General features: G+C 39.2%; 1 protein-coding gene across 2 annotated transcripts in view; it reads right to left on the reverse strand.

Annotated features, from left to right (window-relative positions):
* The window catches only part of ALG14 (ALG14 UDP-N-acetylglucosaminyltransferase subunit), a 105,238-nt gene extending 91,514 nt beyond the window's left edge, over window positions 1-13,724 (reverse strand). Inside the window, exons 1-2 of one of the 2 annotated variants that reach the window (XM_007468120.1) lie at window positions 13,473-13,724; window positions 9,848-9,999 (exon numbers count right to left, since the gene is read on the reverse strand). In XM_007468120.1, the coding sequence (XP_007468182.1) occupies window positions 9,848-9,999; window positions 13,473-13,608 (288 nt within the window). In that variant the 5' untranslated portion in view covers window positions 13,609-13,724. The remainder of the gene's footprint in view (window positions 1-9,847; window positions 10,000-13,472) is intronic. The other variant, XM_007468119.1, reaches the window with a different exon arrangement.
* Between the last annotated feature and the right edge of the window lie 969 nt (window positions 13,725-14,693).

Consider the following 14,693-nt stretch of genomic DNA (forward strand, 5'->3'; position numbering starts at 1 on the left):
AAAAAAAAAAAAAAAGACAGAAATCCTGCAAAGTCCTATAACCATAACAAAAAGAACACATCAGGGCCAAGTGGTGTTACGGACAAGTTATACAAAACTTAATATTGTAAAGGAAGAAGTAAATTGTCACTATTTGTAAATGACATGACATTATACATAGAAAACCCTAAACACTACACCAAAAAACTGTTAGAACTAACAGACACATTCAGTAAAGTTGGAGGATACAAAATCAACAGGAAAAACCTGTTGCATTTCTACACACTTTTAACAAATTATCAGAAAGAGAAATTCAGAAAACAATACCATTTACAACTGTATCAAAAAGAATAAAATACCTAGGAATAAATTTAGCCAAGGATGTGAAAGACTTGCACACTGAAAACTATAAGACACTGATGAAAGAAATTATAGAAGACACTAATAAATGGAAAGATATTCTGTGCTCATGGATTAGAAAAATTAATATTGTTAAAATGCACCACCAAACCAGCTATACAAGAAATGTTAAAGGAACTTCTCTAGGCAAAAAAGAAAAGGTCACAACTAGAAACATGAAAATATGAATGGAAAAAGCTCATCAGTAAAAGCAAACATACAGTAAAGGTAGGAAATTATCTATGCACAAAGCTAGCAGGAAGGTTAAAAGACAACAGTAGTAAAACCATCTATTTCCACAATAAGCAGTTAAGGGATACACAAAACCATTATTTGTAAAATATGATATCAAAAACAGTAATCATGAGGGGAGGAGAGTACAAATGCAGAGTTGTTAAAATGCATTTGAAATTAAGAGATCAGCAACTTAAAACAATCGTTATCACAATCATAATCATATATATCACATACAAAAGAAAAAAGAATCCAAAACTAATACTAAAGATAATCATCAAATCATAAGAGGACAAAAGAAGAAGAAAGGAACAAGAAAGACCTACAAAAAGAACCCCAAAACAATGAACAAAATGTCAATAAGTACATACATATCAATAATTACTTTAAATGTAAATGGACTAAATGCGCCAATCAAAGACACAGAGTGCCTAAATGAATACAAAAACAAGACCCATGTATATGCTGCCTACAACAGACTCACTTCAGATCTAAAGACACACACAGACCAAAACTGAGGGGATGGAAAAAGGTATTCCATGCAAATGGAAATCAAAAGAAAGCTGGGGTAGCAATACTTATAGCAGACAAAATAGATTTTAATATACAGACTTACAAGAGACAAAGAAGGGCATGACATAATGATCAAGGGAGTGACCCAAGAAGAAGATATAATAATTGTAAGTACATATGCACCCAACATAGGTGCACCTAAATACAAAAAGCAAATATTAACAGATACAAAGGGAGAAATCAACAGTAACAATAACAGTAAGGGACTTTAACCTCTCACTCACATCAATGAACAGATCATCCAGACAGAAGATCAATAAGGAAACACTAGCCTTAAATGACACAACAGACCTAATGGACTTAATAGTTATATAGAACATTCCATCCAAGAGCAGCAGAATACACATTCTTTTTAAGTGTACATGAAACATTTTCCAGGATGTATTACATGGTTCGCTACAAAACAAGCCTTGGTAAATTTAAGAAAACTGGAACCATATTAAGCATCTTTTCTGACCACAATGCTATGAGACTAAAAATCAACTACAAGAAAAAAACTGCAAAACACACAGACACATGGAGGCTAAACATTATGCTATGAAACAACCAATAGATCACTGACAAAATCAAAGAGGAAATTAAAAAAATACCTGGAGACTAATGAAAATGAAAACACAATGATCCGAAATCCATGGGATGCAGCAAAAACAGTTCTAAGAGGGACATTTACAGCAATACAAGCTTACCCCAGCAAACAAGAAAAATCTCAAATAAAAAATATAACCTTATACCTAAGGGAGCTAGAAAAAGAAAAACAAAACCCAAAGATAGTAGAAAAAGGAAATCATAAAGATCAGAGCAGAAGTAAATGAAATAGAGACTAAAAGACAATAGAAAAGATCAATGAAACTAAGAGGAGATAAACAAAATTGATAAACCTTTAGCCAGACTCATTAAGAAAAAAAGAAAGTGGGCCCAAATCAATAAAATCAGAAATAAGAAAGAAATTACAGCTGACTCCACAGAAATACAAAGGATCATAAGAGACTACTATGAACAACTATATCCCAGTAAAATGGACAACCTAGAAGAAATGGACAAATTCCTAAAAATACATAATCTTTCAAGACTGAATCAGGAAGAAATACAAATATGAGCAGAGCAATTACCAGTAATTAAATTGAATCAATAACAAAAATACCTCCCAACAAACAAAAGTCCAGGACCAGAAGCCTTCACGGGTGAATTCCACTGAACATTTAGAGAAGAGTCAACACCTGCCCTCAAACTATTCCAAAAAACTGCAGAGAAAGGAACACATCCAAACTCATTCTATGAAGTCAGCATCACCCTGACACCAAAACCGGACACAGATATTAAAAAAAAGAAAATTACAGGTCAATATCACTGATGAACATAGATGCAAAAATCGTCAACAAAATACTAGCAAACCGACTTCAACAGTACATTAAAAGGATCATACCCCACAATCAAGTGGAATTTATCCCAGGGACGAAAGGATTTTTCAATATCCACAAATAAATAAATGTGATACACCACATTAACAAACGGAAGCATAAAAACCATACAGTCATCTCAACAGATGCAGAAAAAACCTTTTCATAAACTTCAACATCCATTTACAATAAAAACTCTCCAGAAAGTGGGCACAGAGAGAACATACTTCAATATAATAAAGGCCGTATATGACAAGTCCACAGCTAAGATCATACTCAATGGTGAAAAGCTGAAAGCATTTCTTTTAAGATTAGGAACAAGACAAGAATGCCCACTCTCACCACTTTTATTCAACATAGTATTGGAAATCCTATCCACAGCCAGAGAAGAAAAAGAAATAAAAAGGAATCCAAATTGGAAAGGAAGACATAAAACTGTCACTGTTTGTAGATGACATGATACATTAAAAAATCCTAAAGACACCACCAAAAATCTACTAGAGCTCATCAATGAACCTGGTAAAATTGCAGGATACAAAATTAATATACAAAAATCTGCTGCATTTCTATACACTAACAATGAACTATCAGAAAGAGAAATTAAGGAAACAATCTCATTTACAATTGCATCAAAAAGAATAAAATACCTAGGAATAAATCTACCTAAAGAGGTAAAAGAGCTGTACTTGGAAAATTGTAAGACACTGATGAAAGAAATTGAAGATGACACAAACAGATGGAAAGATATACCATGTTCATAGACTGGAAGAACTAATAATCTTAAAATGACCATGCTACCCAAGGCAATCTACAGGTTCAATGTAATATCTATCAAAATACCAAAGGCATTTTTCACAGAACTAGAACAAATAATTTTAAAATTTGTATGGAAACACAAAAGACTCCAAATAGCCAAAACAATCTTGAGAAAAAAGAACACAGCTGGGGGAATCATGCTTCCTGACTTCAGACACCACCACGAAGCTACAGTAATCAAAAGAGTATGGTACTGGCACAAAAACAGACACACAGATCCATGGAACAGAACAGAGGTCCCAGAAATAAACCCATGCACTTACAGTCAATTAATCTAGGACAAAAGAGGCAAGAACACACAATGGAGAAAAGACAGTATCTTAAATAAGTGACACTGGGAAAACTGGATAGCTACATGTAAAAGAATGAAATTAGAACATTCTCTAACACCATGTAGAAAAAATAAACTCAAAATGGATTAAAGACCTAAGTGTAAGACTGGAAACCGTAAAACTCCTGGAAGAAAACATAGGCAGAAGACTCCAACATAAATTGTAGCACTGTTTTTTGGGATCTGTCTCCTAAAGCAATGGAAACAAAAGCAAAAATAAACTAATGGAACCTAATTAAACTTAAAAGCTTTTGCACATCAAAAGAAACCATCAACAAAATGAAAAGACAACCTACTGAATGGGAGAAAATATTTGCAAATGATATGATTAATGAGGGGTTAATATCTAAAATATATGAACAGCTCATATAGCAACATCAAAAAGAAAAGTCCAACAACCTGATTAAAAAATGGGCAGAAGGTCTGAATAGACATTTTTCCAAAGAAGACATCAGATGGCCAACAGGCACATCAAAAGATGCTCAACATCGTTAATCGTGAGGGAAATGCAAATCAAAACCACAATGAGATATCCCCTCACACCTGTCAGAATAGCTATCATCAAAAAGAACACAAATAACATTTGCTGGTGAGGATGTGGAGAAAAAAGAACCCTCCTACACTGTTGGTGGGAAAGTACATTGGTGCAGCTACTGTGGAAAACAGTATGAGGTTTCCCAAAAAACTAAAAATAGAACTAATATATAACCCAGCAATTCCACTCCTGGGTATATATCTGAAAAAAACAAAAACACTAAGTCAAAAAGATACATCACCCCAATGTTCATAGCAGCATTATTTACAATTGCCAAGATATGGAGGCAACCTAAGTGTCCATCAACAGATGAATGGATAAAAAAGATGTGGTACACACACACACACACACACACACACACACACACACGCACACACACGCACACAATGAACAAGAGATAACAAGTGTTGGCAAGGATGTGGAGAAAAGGGAACCCTTGTACACTGTTGGTGTGGTCACTATGGAAAACAGTATGGAGGTTCCTCAAAAAATTAAAAATAGAACTACTATATAATCCAGCAATTCCACTTCTGGATGCTTATCCAAAGAAAATGAAAACACTAACTTAAAAAGATATACACTACCCCAAGTTCATTGAAGCATTATTTACAATAGGCAAAACATGAAAACAACCTAAGTGTCTACCAATGGATGAATGGATAAATACTGAATATAATGTGATTGATCCATACATACACACACACACAGACACACACACACACACACACACACGAATATTATTCAGCCTTAAAAAAGAAGGAAATCTTGCCCTTTGTGACTACCTTGATGGACCTTGAGGGCATTATGCTAAGTGAAATAAGCCAGACAGAGAAAGACAAATACAATATGATCTTACTTATATGTGGAATCTAAAAAACCAGAAAACAAAAAACCCAAGCTCACAGATATAGAGAACAGATTTGGTGGTTACCGGAGGTGGGGCATTGGGGGTGAGGGAAATACGTGAAGGGATCAAAAGCTGCAAGCTTGCAGTTATAAAATAAAGAAGTCATAGGGATGCAATACAGCATGGTGACCGCAGTTAATAATATTGTAAGAAAAAGAAACTTAAAACAATCAATTCCATACTTATACAAATTCCCCCAAAGAGCGAAAAGTTGTGTATACCCTACAACTCACATAATGAGACTAGTGTAACCTTGATACCAAAACTAAAGAACAGCATGAGAAAGGAAAAATACAGGGCAATCTCCATCATGAACATAAACAAAAAAATCCTAAATGATATGTTTGCAAATCAAATCCAGCAATGCATTAAAATACAATGCACCATGAACAAACTGGGTTTATTCCAGGAGTTCAAGACTAGTTCATAACCATGTAATTGTCCATATAAACAGAAAAAGTTGGAAAAACTGTAAGATCATCTCAGATGCAGAAGAGACATTTGATAAAAATCAACAACTAAATATTATTTAAAATAAAACTCAACACATTTTTTAAAGCAGAAAGAATGCAAAGATGACCACTACACGGCTCCTATTCATTACCGTTCTGGAAGTTCTAATAACAAAATGAGAAAAAAGAACTAAAAGATGTAAGGATTACAAGGAAAGAATCACAATTATTACTACTTGTAGATGATAAGATTATCTTCATTAATAACACAAAAGTGTACAAATTAGGATTAGAGTGTAGCCAGGTGGTTCTTATAAGATCACTTTATAAAAATCAATTGTATTTCTATATATTGCAACACAGGAAATATTATTAAAAGTTATACCACTTACAACAATAATAAAAGAATACAAGGTACCTAGAAATAAACACAACAAAAGATATGCCAGACTCTTATGAAGAAAATTAGAAATGTTACTGAAAAGCATTAAAGGAGATCTAAATACTGTAATGGAGAGAAAGGTGATGGTTCCAGATAGGAAGATATCATCAAAGAAATTTAAGTTCTCCTGAAACTGATGGACAGATTCAATTCAATTCAAAGCAAAATCCCAACAGAGTTCTTTGTGAACTTTCAAAGCTAATTTAAAAACCTATGTGGGGGGCTTCCCTGGTGGCGCAGTGGTTGAGAGTCCGCCTGCCGATGCAGGCGACACGGGTTCGTGCCCCGGTCCGGGAAGACCCCACATGCCGCGGAGCGGCTGGGCCCGTGAGCCATGGCCGCTGAGCCTGCGTGTCCGGAGCCTGTGCTCCACGACAGGAGAGGCCACAACAGTGAGAGGCCTGCGTACCACAAAAAAAAAAAAAAAAAGATACTTCTGAAGAATAAAAGAGCTTGACATTAGCTCAAGGATAGACAAATGTACCAGTTAAAGTAGAAAGCTCAGATACAGACCTATACATACATGGAAACTTGATATAACGGTGGAAGCACCACGGATCGGTGGGCAAAGGACTATTCAATAAATGGTGCTGGGTCAGTACTGGTGGCTCCTCTACTAGACACTGCAGGTCTAGAGCGTTCAGTATTCTTGGCTGACATGGGCTCTGCAGCAAATGTATTGATCGCTATTGATTTCTTCAGTCAGACCCTTCCTCTCCCCAATCTGGTGAGCTCCACGGTAGGTACAAAAGATAGCTGTCAGGGACGCTTGCAGGTACAAGTCCCCTTAGCTGAAGTGTAGAGAGAGACAAGAAGTGTCTTCCTCCCTTTATAAGGCTTGGTCAGAAGGTGTCTCTCCGCCCTGCCTCCTGTCCACCTAGTGTGGCTCACAGGGGTGGTCGACACAAAGGACAACAGTCATGTTCCTTCTACTGCCCTCAATGGCTCTCTTCTGCTTCTCTGCAGAAACTCTCCCCAGCTTTAGATTCACGCATGAGCAGACCATTTCAGGAACGAGGTAGTGTTTTTTCTCTAACAGGGGTTGCACTGCCCCAGCAGGAAAGTAACCGACAAACAAAGGAGGTCGAACAGAGATGCCTAGTCCTATACTGTGGTGTTACTTTGATAATGAGAAAAAAATAATGGCACTTATAAAATTGAAATCTTTGGCTTTCTTATTAAAGTGCATCGAACCCAACTTACTGGGTTCTAAAGCATCATGATACACAGTACATAACAATCTTCTAAATGTTTCACTAAATCCTGACAAAATTCAGCAAATAAACGGTACATACAGTGATGGACCTGGAGGGAAATAATCAATATGTATGTTAAATGAAACCTGGAGCCTCCAAATTTGGTACAGTTTCAGAAAGAAGAAAAGAACACGCACACTAATAATTAGGTAAAAACAAAGATACCCGCTCTGTATGTTGAAAAACAATAAGAAATTTGTAATCCTTTGATCTTTATATTTTTTTCTAGTAGTGTATGCCACTGCTAAATTATAAGACTTTTAACATTATTCTTGTGAGAAAATTACCATCATTTTCTATAAACTCTCCAATCCTAATATATACTCTAAGATAAGAGATTAAATGATATTTTAAGTCTCTGATGCCTTGGATAAGAATTCTCAAGGCATTCTGTTCACATTGAGTGTTTTGAATTGTAAAAGAATACACAAAAGAGGCAGAGTGGGCTGTGCAGCAAAAGCGCAAGCTTTGGAGAAGACACGTTTAGGTAAGGCCCACATATTTGGCAGGGCCTTGGCTGAGTTTTCCTAATCTCTGAGCCTCATTTATCTCATTTGTAAAATGAAGCTACTATTATGTTTCACCCATTACTGAAAGGATCAATTATTGGCATACTCAATAGTCTCTACTATTTTCTCCTTTCACACTTGCTGAAAGGAAAAAGTTTGTTTTGCTTTATGTCAAACAGGAGGCTTTTCCTGAAATAGTCCAGTGCATATATTTGTATAGGGATGAATAGTGTCCTCCAAAAAGTCATATCCGGGCTTCCCTGGTGGCTCAGTGGTTGAGAGTCCGCCTGCCGATGCAGGGAACACGGGTTCGTGCCCCAGTCCGGGAAGATCCCACGTGCCGCGGAGCGGCTGGGCCCGTGAGCCATGGCCGCGGAGCCTGCGCGTCCAGAGCCTGTGCTCCGCAACGGGAGAGGCCGCAACAGTGAGAGGCCCGCATACCGCAAAAAAAAAAAAAAAAAAAAAAAACCATGTCCACCTGGAACCTATGAAAGTGACTATTTGGAAACAGGGTCTTGTAGATGCAATCAAGTTAAGATGAGATCGTACTGGAACAGGGTGGGCCCTAAATCCAATGACTGGTGTCTTTATAAGAAGGGCCTATGAAGACAGACACAGGAATGGCCCTGTGACAATGGAGGGAGAGACGAGAGTAATGCTGACACAAGCCAGAAAATGCCAAGGACTGCTGGCCACCATCAGAAGCTAGGGAGAGGTGAGGAAGGATTCACCCCAGAGCCTCCAAAGAGAACACGGCCCTGCTGACACCTTAATTTTGGACTTCTAGCCTCCGGAACCATTAAAGAATAAATTTCTCTTATTTCAAGCTACCCTGTGTGTAGTACTTTGTTACAGTAGCCCTAGGAAACTAATACAGTATTGAGTCCTGAAACAGAAATGAAGCATTTTGGCTAATCTCCCACAAAGAAAAAACATACCACTTATTTCGCTACGGCTGAATGGTCATCAGCGCATTCCATGATTGTCTGATGTGGATTTTCCAAGAACACAATTTAGTAGTGCGTTATTGAGGGATCATGTTTACAAGTGAACAAAACGTAACTAAAGCAGGCTTTAACTAACTAAAAAGGTCAGTGGAGGATGAGTTATATTAGTGGATCCTGATTTCCAAGAAACATAAGAACCACCAAGACAGGGCCCATATGGAAGCAGCTCTGGAGTCAATGAGGGCAGGAGTCACCATCTGGTTTCCCATCTTGTTCTTCCTGTGGATGAACTTCATTCTTTTCTCTAGCTGCAGTCTGTCTTTAGCCAGCAGGTGAAAACATGACTGCTGGCAGCTTCCAAGTTTTCTTTTACAGAGTTGAACCCCTGAAGAAAGACTACTTTCATTTTCTGGGTCCCCAAGTCCAAAAAGCCTGGAGGAACACTTTGAGTGGCCTGAGCTGGGTCGCCTGTCCACTCCTGAACTACCTGTTGGAGCCCTGTGGCTGGGCAGGTACCAGAGAGAGGGATGGATGGAGACGATCTAACAAGGAACAGCTCTAGTTTCCTTCCTGATTAAGTAGTTCCACTTTTTTCAATTTACCCCAAATTCTGCTATAATACTAAAACGAAGTGAGCAACCAGGAGCAGAGAAATAATTTTAAAAGCAGGTACAGATACAACTGGAAGAATAAGCAGTAGTAATAGATAAATCAAATTATCAATACATGTAATACACTGATAAAGAACTTTAACGAAGAACCAATAAGCACGTGAACTGGATGCTTTCTGTAAGTATAAATAAAACAATCTTCACAGTTGGAATTACTGAGAAACAATTTTCTCTATTTAAATAATAGAAGAGAATATAAGAAATCAAGCAACCATTTTTATTTGAAGATTTATTTTAAAGAAGTTTTTATATTTGGGTAGTAAAAGAACTATATTTCATCAGCAATAAACAGTTGACTGCATTGTGTGAGCAGGGCACTGAAGGGTCATGAGATTGTTTCTAGAGAAAAATTCAATACATAACTTGTAACTTTTCTTAGACATAGAAATTACCACTTACCATAGCACCGGGGTTTCTATCAGCTCGATTTACTTCAAAAGAATTTATTTTATGGGCACTCATTTCATCAGTGTCAGCAATGATATAATGTCTAGGAGAGTAAGCATCGGACAAGTTCTCAAGCAGCCTCAGGATCTCAGTGGTATGCCCACCTGGAAAAAAATATTGGAAGGCTTGAGATTCAGAAACCGGTAATGGACATATCCATCTGACTACATTATACTAATACTATGCTTTGTGTATTTCTCAAAACACAGAAGGAATATTTGGAAATGATAATTTATGCCCTTGTATAAATACTACCTTTATATGGGGGAAGAGGATAACAAATGTATAAAAATAAAATCAGCACCAGCAGTAGGTTGTGCTACTGTACTACCTGAGGAAGGTACAAAGAAGTATAAGACACAGATCCTGTTATCAAGAAGCCTGGTGGGGAAGGGACAAGACACACAGATATACAAAGAGTGATGCAAGACAGCAAGAAAAATTAAAATGGGGTTTGGGGGAGGGAACAAGCAAAAGGTTGTGAAAAAACAATGTCCTAAGCATAGGGGAGATCCCTGGTAAAGGCTGAAATGACTTGAAAGGTGCAGCTAATGGACAGATATGAGTAGGGAGGCCACTGGGTGGGGGTGGGATTATTAGGACAGGAGAAGGTAAGATCTGGGATGGGTGATCAAGGCATGGTGGGAACACTTGGAAGAAAGAAGAGAGTGAAGTAAGGTCAGGAAAGTAGGCTGGAAAATGGGAAGACAGTTGCTGAAGGTTTCTGTGTTGCAAAGTAACATCAGGGAGGCATGAGCACTGACTCCCAGGGCTCAGATCTTCCTAAGGAAGACTTTTGTTCAACAGCTCCTAACAGAGGTCTTAGACCTAACAGAGGTCTCAAAGATTTACCAGCTTCACCCAACAACTGTGTGTTCAATTTCTGAAATCGTACAATCTCCAAAATTTCCATACTTTAATTTTAAAACCATGAATTTAAAAACCAACTGTGTTCACTGAGGTTTCCTTCGGGGGGAAAAAACCCAAAAGAACATTTACCTATTACATTAACTATATACCAATTAAGCAAAGCAATCAAACTCCTTAAGAATGGGCCCTATCATACCTATTTAATTTAACTGCACGATCCCCTGGCCTCAGCCAGGTTGATGTCTTTAACATTCTCTGTGTTCATCTCATTTGTTACCTCTTCCTTGTCTCTGGTCACACTACAAAGCTCCCCCCACTCACCTCCCTTACTGTTGCAAGAAAGCTTTCAATAGCGATACAGTGAACATATAGGATAATCAAACAAATTATGTGTTTTCTCCAAACGCATATATTTTCTTATAGTAGAAAGGGAACGATTACTCTCTAGATCCCAGAAGGAATTAAGATATAGAAATAAAGTCATCAGAGAGTAAGTATAACAGGAATTAGAATCATGCTTTAACTTTATAACTTGTCAGCCATCTTCTTATGTAGGGCAAGTAATTTACACATCTTATACTCATTTTACCATTTTTGTTTTTAACTTTGAAAAAGTGTGGTGGTTTGCAAAGTAGGTACTTGTTTTCAGAGCTGGAACAATTATGGATAAATCCGAACATATACATCTTCCACTGCTATTAAAACTTCATTTTGCCTGCTTTAACAGTCTTTTCTTTTTTCCTTAAAAGGAAACCCTTTTCCCTTAAAAGGAAACTGAATACATTCTTTGAAAAATTAACTTTGTTACTGAATAAATAAATAATAAGAGCTTCATCTTGCATTTTACTTTTTTATTAAGACTTATCCTTTGGGAATGAAATCTTCTCAGTTCTATCTTAAAGTATATCCAGAATCCAATCACTTCTCACCACCTCTTTTGCTAGCACCCTGCTCCAAACACATCACTCTCACGTGGATTATGACCAAAGCTTCCTGGTCTGTTCCCCCCTCTGCACTTGTCCATTCAAGTGTCCACTTGAGTCTACTCTCAACACAGCCTCTAGACTGATCTTCTTAAAAAGAGTTGATCAAATTATTTACCTCTGCTCAAAACCCTCCACGGGCTCCCCTTCTCATATGGAATAAAACCCTTTTTGTAAGCTGACCCTTATCGTTACCTCTTGGACGTCGTCTCCTCCTTCTCCCCTTACTCAGTCTACTCCAGCCATTCTGGCCTCCTTGCTGTTGGGTATCTGTCATCTCCCCAGGGAGGCTTTACCTGACAATTCTGATGAAAATGCAACTTTCTTTCTCCTCGCCTCCTCCTAACCCACATTTTTCAAACCGGAAACAGAAGGCTCAGTGAGGTTAACTAATTTGCACAAGATCACCAAATTAGTAAGTGGCAGAGATGTGATACAACGCTGGTGTTATGTTCATTTAGAGGCACATGGTCCTAACCTCTGCGTGGTAGGAAGCAGTGGAGTAGTGCCAACAGCTCTGTAGAGCAGGATTTAAAATACCCTTCCGCGATCTGCATGGGGCTTGCCTCCCCACATCCAACTCAGTACAATAGTGCCCTCGCACCTCTGGTCATCCCAAGTGCTATGGCCTTCTTTTCACACCCTCCCAGCCCTCCAAGCCCCAGCTCCCCCTTGTCTGGCTACTTCTTAGTCATCTTTCAAGTCTCAGTTTAGACATCACGACTTCCAGGAAGCTTCCTGTCTCAAGTTCAGAAAAAGTGGCACCCAGCGTGAACTTCCATAGCAGTTTTAACTTCCCAGGTTATAGTACTTATTGTAGCAAGTACCCATTCTGCTTTTCGTTTTCTATTCTCCATTTCATTCACTGCTGTGTCCTCACAGCTTTCACACTGCTTGGGACATAGTCAGCACTGCACGGCAAGTCGTATTCGTCAGTTTTGTTATTTCCAGGGCTTAGCTTAGTGCCTGACCTCCCCTACGGCTCAAAATACATTAAATGAATAAAGTAATGAATTACACGTGAACATAAGTTTAGACCATTTGCTAATACTTATAAATATTATGCTATCCGGATGCAATCTCCTGGCATTTCTGAATGTACACAGCATGTATATGTATCGCTCTGTCAGAGCTGTCCATTTAAAGCGGTCCGCCTACAGAGCTGGCCAACTCTGTTTGGATTGTACTACCTGATTGCACAGGCTGTTGTTCACCCCCCGGCACAATATCCTGAAGTGTGTATTGTTCTCCCGTTAGTAGGTAATTGTTTCTATACTCGTGGGTTTTGTATATGTATATTTATAAATGTGACAATTCGCTTTGTCTCGCTTATCATGTAGTATTCGTGATTCCTAAAGTAAATCCCAAATGCCTAGATTAATAATGGAAAACAGGTTTTATTCAGGCAAATTGCATGTTAGCATCACGGGCTTCTGTGTCCTCTCTGTTTACTAATAATTTGTTAGAAAAATATACACTACAGAGACGCTTAATTACAGACAAGTGTAAGTAACTCATTTGTTATTAAAGACGCGGCCTGGGCCACAACAGCAGACCAGCATTTTGCCCAGCCTGGGCTGACCCGCTCCAGTCCCGCAGAGAAACTACAAATCTCAGCATGCTACGCTGCACAAAGCGATAGGGGTCCCGCGAACAGCGCCGCAGTGGACTCTGGGGTTTGTAGTACCCGACCCGAGCCCGCCAGTCACCGCCCGGGTACTCACCGGACCCAGCCACCACCAAGAGGCTGAGAGACCGCCGGGGCACAGCGGCGTGGGGACGCAGCACTACCCATAGCCGCACTGCCAGCAGCACGGCCACGGCTCCTGCCGCTGCCGCGAGGATAAGGGTGCCACCCATTCGAAGACAAGACGCATGCGTGCTATCCCCCAGCGCCGGCCGCAGGAGCGGTGAAAGTTCAAAACTACGGGCGCTGCGGAGACCCAAACTCGAAGTGTGAGCCTCTTGGTGGGCGGGGCTTGTTGGCGGTGGGAGGAGTTCAGGGCCAGAGGCGGAAGCCTGGCCTCTGACCACCCCGCTGGGGTCCCCGCGGGATTCTGCGTGCGTACAGCCCATGCGTAAACTGAAATTCGCGGATTAAAGCGCTGGAGGAGTTTTGGTTTCGATTCGTGAGGAGGTGAGGCCAGCTAGGCGCCCTAAAAAGGACCTACCAAGTTAGCAGGTGTTCCAAATTAACCAACTTCGTGAATTCCACCTGAGGCCAGTGGCATACGTCGCCTTTTTTTTTTTTTTTTTTTTTTTTTGTTTTCCCGGGGAAGCCTTCCATGATCCCTTCCAAGGGAGCCTTCCCTTTTTCCCGTTTTTTTTTTTTTTTTTTTTTGGTGCCAAGGGAAATGTTTCTGTTGCACATGCACAGCTACTGAAAGTGCTTGCCAGTGAAAGGTACCTTGGTACAAAAAATTGGATTTCGGGTTCTCTTCCAATTCTCCTCTTTCCCGGTCACTCATATTTTTAATTTTTCTAGTCTTTTTCACAGATCCCAGTGTGACCGGAGTAGCCAGCTGAGGGTGATCACCTCAAGTTACACCATGTTCCTGAGAGCAGTGGAAGTTCAGTGTCTCAAGGTAGTGAGATAGAGAAATAATCGTCCTATTCAGTTAATTTTACCGCAAAGGCAACACCTCCCCCAATCCCAATTTTGCTTATTTTTATGTTTACTTAATCCACATTGTAGCAATATAAAAAGGCTGAGATTAGAGAAGCAAGTGTAATTTGCCTTCAGTCCCCAACGGACCTGGAGGTTAGATAGGACAAGTATACAGATGAGTAAACAAGTCCAGAAAGGTGAAACAGCTTGCTCAAGTGAAATAGTGGCAGATGTAGATTTAGAAACTGGAAACCCTAACTGCTGCTGCATAGCAGTTTACGCCATGTATTCCTTTGCCAAATTCAAACTTCCTTGATTTTCAAACTTGCTTAGATGC

The sequence above is a fragment of the Lipotes vexillifer genome, unplaced genomic scaffold (genome assembly GCF_000442215.2).
Source record: "Lipotes vexillifer unplaced genomic scaffold, Lipotes_vexillifer_v1.1 scaffold905, whole genome shotgun sequence".
Lineage (NCBI taxonomy): Eukaryota > Metazoa > Chordata > Mammalia > Artiodactyla > Lipotidae > Lipotes > Lipotes vexillifer.